Source organism: Camarhynchus parvulus, chromosome 5, assembly GCF_901933205.1.
Source record: "Camarhynchus parvulus chromosome 5, STF_HiC, whole genome shotgun sequence".
NCBI lineage: Eukaryota > Metazoa > Chordata > Aves > Passeriformes > Thraupidae > Camarhynchus > Camarhynchus parvulus.
Genome location: NC_044575.1, coordinates 12,642,761 through 12,658,253, shown reverse-complemented (window position 1 = coordinate 12,658,253; position 15,493 = coordinate 12,642,761). Strand labels below are relative to the sequence as shown.

The window sequence follows — 15,493 nt, the reverse complement described above, 5'->3', positions numbered from 1 at the left end:
GAGAGCATTCACAGTTGTTACTATGTGCAGTACAAGCCTGCTGTGGGAAGGCATCATCCAACCAAACCTTTTTCTGGGAGACGTTGTGTTGGGAGGGAATTGATGAACTTTTTAAAAATTTTCTGAAAGATACATTGGATATTCTGCTGAGGCATCTCATGCTGCCACAATCCGCTGCTCTGCCCAGCGTCACAGGTGCTGAATTTGTGTTTGTTCATTCATAAGTGTTTGATCATAAAAGGATCAGGCTGGCCAGTGTGCGTTACCCTCATCTAAGCGTGCCACGAATTCAAATAGAAAATCTGTGGCAGACCTGCAGAGTGAATTTGCCACAGCTGGCACTTGATCCAATCCTTACCTTGTGGCTGTGGATCCTTGCAGAGCTCCACTCACCTGGATCGTCGCTCCATGCCTGCCATGGGCTACATGACACACACGGTGAGCGCGCCCAGCCTGCACGGCAAGTCGGTAAGTGCAGAGCGCAGCTCCTCTTGTGTCCTTCCACTAGTGCAGCCAAGTTTTGAAATCCAAAGTCTTTAATCTTAACTGTATTACTTAAAGCATAAATAACTCGAATGAGAACTTAACCCAGTAAAGCCTATAGGATTTTTGCCTTTATCTGCAACGTGAGCAGGCGTGAGCTTTCTGTTATTACAGGATTCAAGTTTTATTATGTTTGTTTGACCAAATGCCGAGTTAATTAAATAATTGCTTAATCATGTCAAGTAACTGCTTTCTGGGCACTGAGGTGAAAAATGTAATTATAGTTCCTCTCCCTGAAGACTGCTAATTTCCTCTTTACAATGTGTCTAAATACCTGCAGCCTGAAGAGCTAACATTGCTTCTCATTCGATTAAGGAGACATCAGGCTAAGTTGGCTAGTATAAGAAATTACACAATCGCTCAGTTACTGCAGCACTTGCCAACTAATTCCACCTATCAGGTCAGCTGCTGCGTGGCTCATCTGTGACATTTTGTGACTCTGCAAATGCTTCATTAGTGGCATGCTTGAGTCTGTGCTTCCTTGCCCATTCTTTGGTATTCTACAGTGCCCAGGTCGTTTGTGGTTTTTCTTTGCTTACTGTATTTGCTATAAAAGATAAGCATTTTTAAGTTACAGGGCGCCAGTGCATCTGTTTCAAAGTGTCTACTGCCTTTTTATACTGTGTATTTATACTATTTCTGAAAATGCTGCATCTTCAGAAATGTGGGTTCAAATACTGTATAAATTCATTCTAAAGCAAAACCATTTCTTTGTGCTGCTTTCATGGTGGGGTTGGCTCCCTGTGCCACGTGCTGCATCACCTGCAAATTGAAATGCATCAGCCAGTCTGTACATTCATATGAGCTTGTAACTGTGTCAGTTCTGCAGGTGAACATTGGTTCATAAAAGCTCAGGAGCGTCTTGGATCATCCGCGGTGCTCTTGATTGCACTGGTGTGTGAAACTTGTAAATGTGAAATCAAATAGAAATGTACTCACAGAGCTCTCCAGTTCCTGTTAGAGCCTCAAAAATGGAGCCATCTGGGAATAAAATCTGGTGACTCTACTTGGAATTGGTGAAGGCTTTGGCCCAAAACTAAAGTGATTTTTTTGGAATTGAAGAAGTTTCATTTCCCGATTACCTCACCTACAGAACAATTGCACTAAGATGGGTGGTAATAACAGGGATTTCTCCTAAAATGGGCAGACTTTCTAGTCAAGTCCTCAGCCAGTCTTACAGGCTGATCTGACAAAAATTGTAAGTGAACACCTCTAAAGAAATGCAAGTGTTATCTATTGATTTTATGGCATAAAGGGTTTTTCTTTTCTTTTTCTAACTACACATTCTCATTGGCTCAAAACTTGAGAAAAGGTATAGTTGTGTTTTTCTTTTATTCTGAAGTTAATTGCATCCAGGATATGGAATGCTAACAAAATAGCAGTTAAAATTCTAGGAAGTTTTGGGCATTTTGGCTGTCTACAAGTAGCACATTTGCAGCAGTTAAACTTTATTTTGTTTTGCAAATATCCCCTTTCAAGAGAGGAGAAATAACTTTGTTATGACTTCTGTGCATGTTTTCCTTGAAGGGACTGTAATAAAGATGTTGCTAGGTGAGTGTAACTATAAGATTAAGCTGATAGCAATTACAGGCGAGGCAATGAAAAATAAGGATCAACTTTAATGCTGTTACTTAAAAGACAAAATGGATTGTCTAATCATATAAATGAGATCTTCTTCAGAATTTTCTTCACAAAACTTATTTCATACTTTGTCTATCTTAAAATGCTTATAAATTGTGATCAAAAGTATTCTAGTGATGTATTATGTGATGTCTTCTAGTTACATCTGTCATTCAGTCACACCACTGTAACTTTTTCAGTGAAGGGCTAGTCAGTGGAAATTGATCTTGAAAAAACAGCTTTTAAAGATGTATTGTTTCAGATAGTTCTGTGTCCTATTAGAGGTGGAAACAAAAATCTAGGTGTTTGGAGGGGGGGTAATGAGGCAGTAATACTCTTGGGAAATATTTTGCCCATTTTTTAGCTGTAAATAGCAATATGCTGGTGGAGCAAATGTGCTTTTTTCATGTGCTCCTACTCTGTTATTTTGTTCTCTCTTCCATGTTTTCTTGTATATAGCAAGTCCAACTATTCTGAAATGGTTCCAAACATTCAAATATATTGCACTGTTTTTTCCCTATGTACTTGCCTGAAGGCGGATGACACTTACATCCAGTTGAAAAAGGATCTGGAGTATTTGGATCTGAAGGTAAGATTTTAAATGAGTCTACTTCATTTTTTATCTTTTTTTCAACCCAGTTGTCTTTTTTGCATTGTGTTTGTACCTGTAAATTTTAAAGTAACTTTCTAGTCTGAGATGGAAACTGTCTTTTGCGTGTGCTTAGAGTATTGAGTGTCTTTTTAGTAGTGACTATACAATTAAAGTGGAAACTCAGAAAATGTGGTTGCTTTATGTTGTAAGAACAATTTTTCTTCCTGGTACTGAGATGGATGATATGTGTGTTTAGGGAAATCAGAGAAAAAACAGATTGAAAGTGTTTCTCTGCTTAGCATTAGTACCAATATGAAGTCAACACCTCTAAGTTAAAACTCGTGTTCTTTTAATCCAGCTTTTCCCCTTTAAATCTTCTTAGACTGACTTTTCCATTATTTGTATAATGTACCATATGTTCTTGTGAAAATGTGATTAATTAGCACTGTCATTGTTTTCATGTTATTACAGCTAAAAGATTTCAAATGCACCCATTCATCCATCCATCCATAGAGAGAATCTGATCAAGTAATGTTAGGAGGTATTTCTTTTTGAAAAAGAATTAAATATTATACTGAGGGCCCTATCATCTGTCTAAATGACTTCTGTGTCTGGTACACTTGATGGTTGGCAATTTGAAAACAAATCTAGAATTCTTAATATCAGGTTTTGAAGGGAAAAAAAACAGCAAAAAAGATATAATTGTTTTGCTTAGCAAAGTAGTTTCTGTGGGATGTAGGATATTTTTATAAATCACGTGGTGTTCCTGCAAATGAAGGCGAAGGGAAATTTGACACCTTGTTGTCTGTCTGGTTTGCATGTACAGAGCTCACTGATGCCATGGGGTGTTGCCTGTGAGCTGATTGCACCTATGAGGATGTGTCTTTCAATCTTGTCTGATGGCTGAATTCCTGAATATATAACCAAATATATACATGGAAAATATTACTATAGAAGCATATATGTATTTAGCATATAATATAGGTGGTGTATATGTAATCTAAATGATCAAACATGTAAACTGTTGGAGTCATTAATATGCAAATTTAAAATTGGTTGGGCACATTTGGTTTTAAGCCTTGTCCTTGGTTTGTCCATGGCTTTGACAAATGTAACTGCAGCCCAAGCCATCAGATGAATTTTATGACAAATTACAATTTAAAAAGGTGAGAAACCATTAATAATCACAGTCTTTTTTCCATTATAATACACAATAATTTTCACAGTTGAAGTGACCACAGGTCAAGCTTCTGAAAATGTGATATGCTTAGCAAAGTTCTTGGGGGGCTGTTCTTAACTTTTTGGTGGATTCTGTTCAGATGAATTTGTTGCAATCTGGAGGACAAGGACATATTTGGTCTCTTAGAGCTTCCCTTGTGCCTTCCTACTACTTGTAGCACCTAACAAAAGCAGCCAGAAAGAAAAATATATGTTACTGATTCTTCTGTGCAAAGAAACTTAATGCCAGCTGGTTTTCTTCTGAACATCTTGACACTCAAAATGTCAAATGTATTTCCAAAGGAGTGATGTAAATTTTCAAAATGGGCATTTCTTAATAACCTTCTTTCAGTCGTGGTCCAGAAATGTAAAATTTCAGGTCAGGTTGCTGAGTGAAACTGGAGAAGGTGTCCCTGTATTGGTTACATTTGTGCTTTGCCACTAAATGTAGCAATGCTTTGATTTGTGATACAAGGAAGAGCACACTGCATGAAAGGAAGCAAATGATACAGATTTTAGTAACAGCAAATTCCCAGGTCATGTATGTAATATCTTCCATTTAAGACACTGGAAACTTGGATAGAAAGCCAATGAGTTCAGGTATCTCTTTTGACTACACTGGGCTTTGAATTAGACCCATCCTGATTAAACAATTTCAATTAGGACATTTTGGAATTGGCGTTATACTGTTTTTCTTTTCACTAAATCCATTATTTCTGGAGATCTTTCTTAGAGATTTTGAAATAGAACTTTTCAGTGTGGAATTGTGGTTGAGCAATTAACTGCAGAGTGCTTAGTTGTGACCTGGGAGTGTGTGATCGCTGCTGCTTGTGGAGTTTTGAGTTCTGAGGTTTGGGGGTTTAAATCTTGATGTCTGTAACAAGCTATGACTAAACTTTTGTTTGAAACAGATAGAAAATAATGGACCTCTGATCAACATGATATACAAAGTGCTAAAGAACTCAGCACAAGGGTTACTATCCAGTATACATGTAAGACTGCTTGCATTGAAATGTGCTCATCCCATCGCTTTTTCAAGTAGCAGTCAGTGTTCTGGCTTTTTACAGGTGTCTTTTGGTGCACAGTAGTGCTTTCTGTAAGATTTTTTTTTACTTCCCTGTTTTTTCCCCCTCTTTTGGAGTCTGTATGCGAGATTATGGCTGACCTCAGTGTTTGGTTTCATTTTATCATGTTTTGGAAATGAATGTGTCAAGTAGTGACTCCTGTGTGGAATTTGGAAAATGTGAAAGCATGCTTAATCCTCATTATGTTGTCATGTTCACTGCTTGATAGTTAACAAATTCCTTACAGTTCTGATTATGCAATTTAAAGTACCCCCAAATTCTGTAGATGTGTTTTTATGTTAATTCTGTTGTTTTGAAAAAGGCTTTTGCATTGCCTTAGCTTGCAGGTGATTAAATGTGCAGAATTATTACTTTTGATATGCTGGTATTTTATGTTTATATTTAATTAATTGTTACAATTATCTATAGGATTTAGCATTTAAATAATTTCATTAATAATTTTGAAAGATGCTTTTTTCTTCTATATAATATGTAACTGTTGAAAAAAAAACTTGAAAGCTTCTAGAAGCAATAAATACTATTGATTTTGGTGGTGCAGAAGTAGTATTTTACCACTCAAAAGTACATGAGAAGTCTTTAAATGAGGTCTGCCTCTGGAGGAGAGAAGATGATATTTACCTCAGGGTAAAATTTAATTACTTTTAAAAAGCTTACATGATCCTGTAGGTGACTCTTAGGTTAATAAGTAAAATATGTAGCTTCAAGTCTGGAGAGTGCCAGTTGGTAAAAAAGCAAACTGCCTCTTTATACCCCTCTATACCTCACTAAAAAAAGCCAACAAATTCAGCTTTTGTATCAAAATCTCTCCTCTTATATTACTGAAGACAATATTGAGGTGAACTTTTCTTCTTAAACTTTTGCCTGTATATGGATAAGAATATGTTGTATATGAATACTACTAATCACCAGGTGGTCCTGTGGTAAGATAGTATTTGCTCTAATGAACCTTCAAAATGTTCCAAAGAGGTGATATTAAATCATTAGATTTTAAGGCTTTGAACAAATGTATTATTTATGAGCTTCATTCTGTTGCTCTTTTCTTAACCTCATTTATTCACAAAGAGGGTCCCATGTAGGCAGTGGAAATAATAAACATTTCTACAGACACAGACATGCCTTGATTTTTAAGGTTGATGTAAAGGTTGGAAGTACAATTGAGTATTGTTTTGGTACTGATTCTAAAACTGTTATGTGAGACGATAGTCTTACCAGAAATGGAATATGAAAACAGTGATTTAGGGAATGAGAGATTTGGTACATGGCAGCCATGTCAAAATAGATTAATTACATTTAATTCCACTATAGCATTTTTATAGCAGTCTGTCTTTAGTAAAACCCACCCCGTGCTGAGCAAGATACTGTCCTTTGTAAATTGAAACACTTGCCAAAAGTTGTATTTTTAGTCATTCATGAATGTTGCTATTGTTGCAACCATGCATTTAAATGAATGATTCCATTCCTTTGGCTTCAAGAAAGCTATTAGAGCAGAACTGTTTAAACTACTAGATCTTGCAGGAAAAGGACTTTTGTAACCAGAGACAGGTGGGATTGTGCTGTTTTGTACAGAATTCCAAGCTGCTGGAAGAGTTACTAAATAGCTTAATATAACTAGTAATCCCTTTTGTTAACACTTCTCAAAAGCCAGATTTCAAAATACTTGTATCCTTTTTTTTTCTTAATAAAAGTGAATGTTTAACAAAAGCTTTCTTTTCACCGCTGAAGCATCATTAGGTTTTAGTTTGCTACAAATTTCTTACATTTTGAAATTCTGTTCCTCTTAGGTGACAGGACGTGACACGTTGAAAGAAAGAAGTGCAAAACCTGTCAAGGTTGCAGAAAGTGATATTGATGTAAGTATCAAACAGCACTTCAGCACCTCTTGCACTGATTTGTCTATTTCTTTTGTACAGTTACATGATCATTATTATGCTCCTTGGGGTGAAGTATTACAAAGGGATACTTTTCTGCTTGGTTTTTAAAATCTAACCTTACGTATGTGTATGATTTCATTTCCAGGTGAAACTGAGCGTTTTCTGTGAGCAGGACAGAATTCTGCAGGACTTGGAGGACAAAATAAGAGCCCTTAAGGAAAATAAAGTAAGTAGGTTAAAAAGGGCTTAGTAAAGCAAAACAGAAACTTTTATCTAATCGTGAAGTATAAAATAGGAAATTATAAACAATAAATTGAATTAATGGATGATGATTGCACTGTATTGTCTGTATACTTCTATCATAACAAGAACTGGGTTTTATTTCAGGATTGAGTACCCATTCTGAGGAAACATGTTTTTGAAAGCGATTGTTTTAAACCCATCTGCTTCACTTCTTGTGAGCTATAGCTGTCAATAAACTGAGGTGGTTATAAAAAAAAATAATAATTTTAAAAATGTATATATCCTAAAAGGAAAGTGCTGTTCAGGTGGATCCTGTGGAAGACCTACTGTGCAAAATTAATTCTGTGTTATTTACTCCTGACCAAATGAATTGGGCCTGTTTCATGTTTTAGACAATATTTTAAACCTTCACATGACTGTTTCACCCACAGCAGTGAAGGAGAACCTGTCCTTAAACAAACAGCTCATGCTGGGCTGTGGTAGGGCTCTCCTAGTTCTATACTGCTTAAGGGAATTCTTCTGAAACTGTAAATTACACTTTTGTACGGAGGGTAAACAGAAGAATTCCCCTCTCACTGCTTTGTGTTTTCAAAGGTTTTGGCTCCTTAATGGGAAGATTTAATAGAAAATATCAGATAATTTTGGATACTATAGGTAATTAAGGCTCTTACAGTTTTTGTTTACATGTGAGCCTCCAAAACAGGAGGCCAATCCTAACCTCTGTTGGTTTGTAGGGCAGACTTGGGGCATGGAAAACACCTTTCATATTCCTGCAAGTAGGTGCATAAATTTCCATGTAAATGTTGTAAACTTACTGCTGTCTTCTTTGTTAGGATCAGCTGGAGTCTGTTTTGGAGGTTTTGCACAGGCAGATGGATCAGTACAAAGACCAACCACAGCATGCAGAAAAAATATCTTACCAGCAGAGACTTTTGCAAGAGGACCTTATACATATTCGGGCTGAAATATCCAAAGTTTCAACGGTACGTGTGTTTGGTTGCTTCAAGAAAACCAGGATTAAAATGCCAGTTAGACTAAAACTGTGTTGGTCATTGGATGGGGGAATTAAGACCTGTTCTGAACAGTTTTGGTTAAGGTACAGGATACTAACCCAGACAAAATTAAACAATCTCTCCAGCTTTGCTTTTCAATGCCTGCCTCCCACATCCCCAAACCAAGCAAAATTCCCTAACCTTTTCAATGTCTTTATATGTTAAGTGTGGGCTTAAATTGCAAATCTTTCAGCTAGTCCTTTGAAAAGATAAATGTGATTCCAGGATGTTTTTCCAGGGTAAAAGGAGTTGGGAAAATCTGTTGATATTTCAGTAAAAATTTACCGTTCATATTACAGCTTAATAAAAATCAAATGTAATTTAATGTTGGTTTCACTCTATTATTACTGCCTCTTCATGAATATGAGGCTAGCTCTTTGTAAGACTGTTTCTAAAATTGCATGAGCACCTTCTCTGTAGTAAGGCCTGATCACTAAAATGACAGTATTATTTAAATGTATCTAGTCAGTTTGTGTCTATAGAAAATGTGTGACTTCCACAGTCAGCACGTAAAATGTACTTGTGGGCATAAATAGCAGGTCACTGGAAAAAGTGCTGTACTGGTGCAGGGATTCTGTTACATGCCAATTTGGTTTTTATTCAGGAAGCTGGCCAGGGTTTTTTGACTGTAGGTTCTTGACTTGATTGTGCAAGCTATGAAGGGTTTTCAGGTGTATAATCAAGTCTCAGCAACCATGTAGATTGAAATGGATTCTTTGCTTCTTTTTATAATAGAACAACAGTAATTTCAAAACTCTTTGTGCTCAATTAGAGGATGGAGAAGGTGGTTTTGAAGTTAACACTGTATTAGAGCATTCCTTCTGTTAACAGGAGATGGAAAATGCCTGGAATGAGTATCTGAAATTAGAGAAGGATGTGAGCCAACTGAAAAAAGCCTTACAGGAGCAGATGAACAGTTCATTGGTATCTCAGGTGAGCCCATTTCCAGACACTGTAAACACTTGGAGGAAGGCTTACTCTGAACTTCAAGTTACCGTTTCATAAGAGAAATATTCTCTGCCATTTTTGCAGTGTGTTCAGCTGTCATGTAATTTGGTTTGCAGAGTTCAGGCACTGTGGCAGCATGGCTGTGCAGTGAGGAAAACCCACTGCATTGTCTTGCAGCACGTGCAGTAGTGCCATAGTTTCTCATAAGTTGTCTATGCAAATTTGTCATTATTTTATTACATTTTTATTACATGCTGACATCTTGACATTGATAACCTATTGAATTTATAAGACTGTGCAGGACTTCTTAGCCTTCCATTTATTTGATCTGACATTGTTGGCTTCTTTATCCATTTTTAAGAGCATCAGTCACTGGTTGTTGTTGTCATTACTTGTTCTTTGTCATGTTCTTCTATTTATGGAAGATTTATCTCTGCAGATTGTTTTGTGAAGTGGAATAAGTGTTTAACAGCCATCAGTAATTGAAAGGCATCTCGGTTTTAAATCAATTATTCAGTTTCAAATTTTAAAAAGAAGATTTGTTTGAAGCTCAGTTGTTTTCTTTGCTGAAATTGATGTGGAATACCAGATTGTTTCCACATACCTACTTACTGCCGGTGACTTTATTCTCAGGGAATGCTGGATCATTTTTTCCTTTGTGTGAGCTGAACACAAGGAACACAGTTAATGTATACATTTTTCTCAAATCTTAGTCTACTTTTCCAAATATCCTGGACCAAAAGAGCTCACTAGTTAAATTTTTAACTTGTTTGCATTAAATATCTGATCAGATATAATTTGAAGCCTGTTTATTTTCACTTTTAATGAATAAATGTTAGTATCAAAGCGAGAGTTGTAAAACCTTTTTTGATTGCATCAATCTTCAAAGTACATTTTCATTTACTTTTCATTTTGGTGGTGTCGGAAGTGATTCAGTTTCTGGAGTCAGAATAGGTAATTGAGCTCAGTTGTAGAATATATTTTAAAGAAAAAATCCTGGGGGAGTATCAGAATAAAATGGTCCTTGTATGAAATTACTTAGTTTAACAAAGGCAAATCACACCTTTAAACAAAATACACTTTTTTAGACTACTTTGAGATAAAATCTCCAGTTAGGCGTTAAACATGCTTAAAATAAAATACTGGATGTGTGGCATGGGATTTACCAATACATATGGAAGGGAGTGTGGTTTGTGCAGAAAAAATGTTAATTCAGTTTGATTATCATCTCATATCACATAAGTGATTAATTATAAATACACACACAGCCATAAGGACATTATCAGTCGTATATGTGTATACTTTTATATATATCTATACATATAAGTATGCACAGATATATTTGGCTAAGTTTTAAAAAATGTTTCTGAATACCTATTTTGGAGATTCTAAGGGGAACTGATTTTTTTGAGAAAGTACTGAATATTCTGAAAATCTATATTCCTTCAAAGAAATCTCACTTGAAGTACCCATAATAGTTAGAATTTTTTTGATCTCTGCCCAAGGGCATGTAGACTCAAGATTGTTTATCTAGCATTTTCCAATAGCACTAAATTAATAGACACTGTATTTTAAAAAAATGCAGTCTTTGTGGAATATTATTAAAAATTCAGTAAATTTGCAGGCTCAAGTTGCTGTAGGAGACCAATGATGTTTTTTCTATGTAGCATTAATTAAGAGGTTAAAACCTAAATGTTTAAGCAGCTCGGTCAGAGTAAATCTTGCTTTTTAGAATGTAGCTACAATTGTCTTTTGCTGAAGGGTTGGGGAGGATCTGAGCATGCTGAATTTAACTGAGATGAGTTATTTTATCGGTGATAACTTCTTAGTTGGTAAGTGTTTCTCCTCTGGCTTTATGTCAGTCTAAATTATGTTTCTGTTTGAAAGAAGTTAGAGAAATAAAATTTTCTCTCCAAGTTCCCTTTTCCTGCTTCCCAATAAAGTATGTTTATACCCCTCTGTAAACAGCAATCTTGGCTTTCATAATTTTAACATTAATTCATCTGCTCATCGTTCGGCCCAAGTCCATTTTAGATTTAAAATATTCTCTTCACATCAATATTTAAGTAATGGGAAGAAATAATATTAAAATATCTGGCTTTTCTACATTGCTAATCAAACATTTTCTGAGTGGTTTCAGAAGCAGGATTTTCAGTGCAGTGTAGTGGTTTTTTTCACCAGTTCTGAAGCTTGATTATTGTAAATCCATCATTTGGTTCCTTGTAGTATGATTAATCTCAGAAAAATGAAATGAAATGTGCAAATTTATAGTTTGTGTCCTGACAATCTTTCAAAATATGTCCTATCGAGTGAGTTTACTACAGGCAAATAACATTCTCCATCATTTAAATGTTTGCATTCTTGGCACCCTGTTTGCTGATCTGTAACCTGGCTGAACATATTTCCTGATTTAAGACAGAAAGTGGAAAGCAATTTATATGCCTTCCTTAGCTCTATGAGGTGTAACAGCTTTTACTGAAGTTTTTTTTTCACCCTCAGCCTTATAGGATTAATTAGTAGCTATTTTGCAGCTCATGGCAAGTGATCAATTTCTGGAGTTCTTGAGCAGTTTGTGAGCAATTTTTAAGTGTTTCACTGCCTTCGCTTTCTTTAATGGTATTGGCTTCACCAAGTTAATTCTTGATGCAAATTTCTGAAATCTGTGTTACCAGGCTTTAATGAATTAGATGACAGCAGCTATTTAAGATGATGGGGATGACTGAAATGGTGGCTTCAGGAGCCAGGCTGTGATGCAGATCAGTCTGTAGACAAAGCTTCAATTTCTTTCTTTCTTTCCTCCTGGAAAAAAGCCTTGGTAAAGCAAATAGGATGCAAGATGAGACCAAGTCCTGGAGCAGCAGCAATATATTAACTTGTAATATATCATGGCCAGTAGGCCTAACAACTCAAATATAAGCAGAAATTAAAATTATCACCACTTCTGAATCTTGGTTGTTTTTTTTTTTTTCTTTTTTAATACTGAATATTTCCCCTAAAAGTATTGAGATGTTTTTTAAGGTTGCTTTAGCAGTCTTAAGTTTGATAGGTATAGGATTTAAGAACAAAGTTCAAATTAAAAGATTCTGGCAACTCATTTTATGTAGAACATTAAACTATGTTTTTGTAGTCTGAACAATATTGTAGAAAAATAGACTTGTCTTTTCCCCTGTCTTCTATAGAAAGTCTTCTAAGAGTGAGAAAATGCTTTAATAAATTTTATGGACAAGATATGTTTGTGGGTGTTTTGCATTTATTAGTTTTTATTTTAAAATAATTATTTAACTAATTTCTAAACTCCTAAGTTTTCAGGTAAGTTCTGTAATTGTAGTTTGGTGGTATCAAAAGAAGGAAAGGCCCATCATAAATTAAAACCAAGGTATAATTGATTTTTTTTCTTTTACTACAAACAACAGGAGAAAACACAAATACAAAAAGACTTGTGGAGAATTGAAGATGTTACAGCTGGCTTGAGTGCAAACAAAGCAAACTACAAAACCATAGTAGACTCTATAAAGAATCCAGGTAAGGAGAATATGATGAAAAAATAAACAATATACCAATGCAGCTGAGTCTTTGGGAATCTGGAAATTTGTTCTGCTGCAAAAAATCCAGTTAATTCTGCTACTGGATGTGTCAGAAATCTCTGTTGATTGAGTGCATTAACTTGGTGTTTCTTTGCCTGAGGTGACAGAAAGGTTTTTTTCTTGTTTGTTTTCACATACCAATGGTTCTAATATCTAACAGGCCATGAAGAAAGGGAACAACAATAACAGTAATGGGCTACATTTTTCAAGTTGCAGAACGGGTTCCTGTCAGGTGCCAGGCCCTTACCAGTGTAGAATCTGTTCCGCATCCTATCCAGGAGCTTTTCTCTGTGTTTTTTCTCTGTTTTTTTTTTTTTCCCTTGGATGCAGCCCAGCTGCCCTTGCTGCAGTTGCCTTTCCCCTCCCTGTTCAGGCAGGTGTTTGGTGGGCAGAGCAACATCAGATCTGGAAGGGAGGGAGGCAAAGTGTGTGTGGTCTGCGCTGCAGTGGCTTTATTACATTTCAGAGACAGGACCTGATGTGTTGGGGTAGCAAGAGACTGTTAATGCCTCCTGCAAAACTCACCTTTCACGTACAGAGATAAAATAGTTCTGAGATGGTCTAGATCTGCAGGCAACTTAAAGAATCTGTGGCATGGGGCCAGATGCAGCTTATGGACTGATTTCATGTAACTCCCAGGCTTTTCCTTCCTTTGGTCCCACTGCCCTCCACCAGGAATTTTACGGGATGACACCGAACTGTGTGGTTTCATTTTTGGCCTGAAAGACTTGCTGGATCCTCATCAAGAAATGTTTTTGTCTATTTCTCCCCTAGAGAGAAAAACAGTGCCTTCATTTTCTCAGTCTTCAGTGCCTTCCTTACCAGCTTCCCTTGCTGCTGTGGAGAGCAAGCTTTCCGTCCCGCAGAGCCCTCCGCGCAGCCCGCTGAAATCCCCTCTGGAGGTCAGGCTGTACCCACAGCCCTATTTCCAGACCAGGACACAGCACCAAGCACAGCAGCTGAAAAAAATCGAGCCACCTCTTCAGTCACCAGTCAAGCTCAAGCCAAAGGTTGTAAGTACTGCTCTTGTGAGATTCCTGCAGCAGTGTTTCCATTTCCCTTCTGTCAGGAGCAGTGGGAGTGCCATGGGTGGGAAGTGCACACACTGTGGAGGCACAGCAGTGGGTGTTTGTGTTGGAGCTGAGCAGGAGCACTTGCAGCACAATACATGTGGAGCCTAATGTACAGTGGCCATAGACTGGTTTAGAATGTGTTAATATTCAAAGCTTTCCTTGGAAATGCTTTGTGGTTGATTTCTTGGGTCTTGCTTGGGCTTTAAAACAAGGCAAAGTGGTGTGGACAGAGGAGAGCACACTGAAGCAGTCACAAATGCTTCACGTAACACACTGACCTTTATTTTGCAGTTTATGCCAGACTGTTTTCATTCTCTTTACCAAATCCCTGCGTTCTCCTGTTCCCAGGAAGATGAAGCACCGCCCAGACCTCCTCTCCCTCAGCTGTACAGCCCTGAGGATCAGCCACCAGCTGTCCCACCCCTCCCCAGAGAAGCCACTGTCATCAGGCACACCTCGGTGCGGGGCCTGAAGCGTCAGTCAGACGAGAGAAAGAGAGACAGAGAGCTCGGCCAGTATGTAAATGGAGATTACAGGGTGAGCACTCACACTCCTGTACCCCTGCACTTCAAAGACATGGGAACCTTGAATAAAAGATGTTATTGTTGTCTGTAAAATATATGGACCTTTAATAAAGTAATCATGATATGGAATGGCAGAGAGAAAACAATGACATCATCATAATAATAATGATCCATGCCATATAATAATAATGGCAGAGAGAGATGTAGCAATCTAGAAGCAAAGCTTTAGGATTTGTTTTAGGATTATTAAAACTTGCTGCCTGTGATTTCACTTGAGCTGATGAGTGTTTTTCTGTCTAGGTGGAGCTGCGTTCATACATGAGTGAGCCAGAGCTGGCCATGATAGGGGGTGACCTCAGCCACCCTTCCAGTGCTTTAATAAGCCCTGACAGTGGATACCAGACATTACCTACCCGTGGTAAGCCAGGAATTAATGGAATTGATTCCTAACAGTATTGTCTGTATAGGAGCTTTTCTCTTGTAGGGCTTCCTGGAGATGATCTTTATCACCAGATCATTGTTTTTAGATTAATTATTCAGTGGAAGTTTAGAAATTCTGTGCATTTTAATGGTGCTGTTACAGACAATCAGCCTTTAGCAAAGCAACTATGTATAGAAGGCTTAAAAACCCCCATAGCAAAACATGAAATTGGCTCTTAGAATGTCTCTTATATACAGTTACTTTTCCTCATAAATTCTGTGCTATATTTTGCAAAGTCCAAGTGTTTTTAAAACACCTATATTGCCATTAAAATGTAACTGATAAGGTAGATGAATATAGTGCTCCAAACATTATATCTGACCTGACACTCCATCCCCACTGTGCTATTGTCTTGCAACTGGTTTTGAGGATAGAGATGATATTTAGGCCAAAAGCAAATGATTTCTTAGCCATTTGCTTCTTATCTCTTCATTTCTAACTGTGAATGTTAAGGTTTAATTTTCTTAATAAATGTGATTATTAGTACCGTCTATCTACTCTTGTACAGCAGAGTTCAACCTATCCCTCCTTTTATGTAAGCTTCTAAATTATTATAGATTTTTCTGACTTTTGATCAGTAGTGACCTGAAGTGCATTGTGTTTGGCTGAAATGAAATTTCATGCCTCTTATGATCATCTGAATTGAAAAATGTGTGCTC

General features: G+C 37.0%; 1 protein-coding gene across 6 annotated transcripts in view; it reads left to right on the top strand.

Moving 5' to 3' along the window:
* Positions 1–15,493, top strand: part of PLEKHA7 (pleckstrin homology domain containing A7) — a 147,202-nt gene that overhangs the window by 117,794 nt on the left and 13,915 nt on the right. For 5 of the 6 annotated variants that reach the window (XR_004060751.1, XM_030948918.1, XM_030948916.1 and 2 more), the window contains 10 exons: positions 382–468; positions 2,699–2,752; positions 6,840–6,908; positions 7,075–7,155; positions 8,006–8,155; positions 9,056–9,157; positions 12,586–12,694; positions 13,531–13,769; positions 14,178–14,366; positions 14,654–14,771. Coding sequence is in view for 5 of the 6 variants with exons in the window: in XM_030948918.1 (XP_030804778.1) it covers positions 382–468; positions 2,699–2,752; positions 6,840–6,908; positions 7,075–7,155; positions 8,006–8,155; positions 9,056–9,157; positions 12,586–12,694; positions 13,531–13,769; positions 14,178–14,366; positions 14,654–14,771 (1,198 nt within the window). In the remaining variant the exon portion in view is untranslated. The remainder of the gene's footprint in view (positions 1–381; positions 469–2,698; positions 2,753–6,839; positions 6,909–7,074; positions 7,156–8,005; positions 8,156–9,055; positions 9,158–12,585; positions 12,695–13,530; positions 13,770–14,177; positions 14,367–14,653; positions 14,772–15,493) is intronic. The other variant, XM_030948915.1, reaches the window with a different exon arrangement.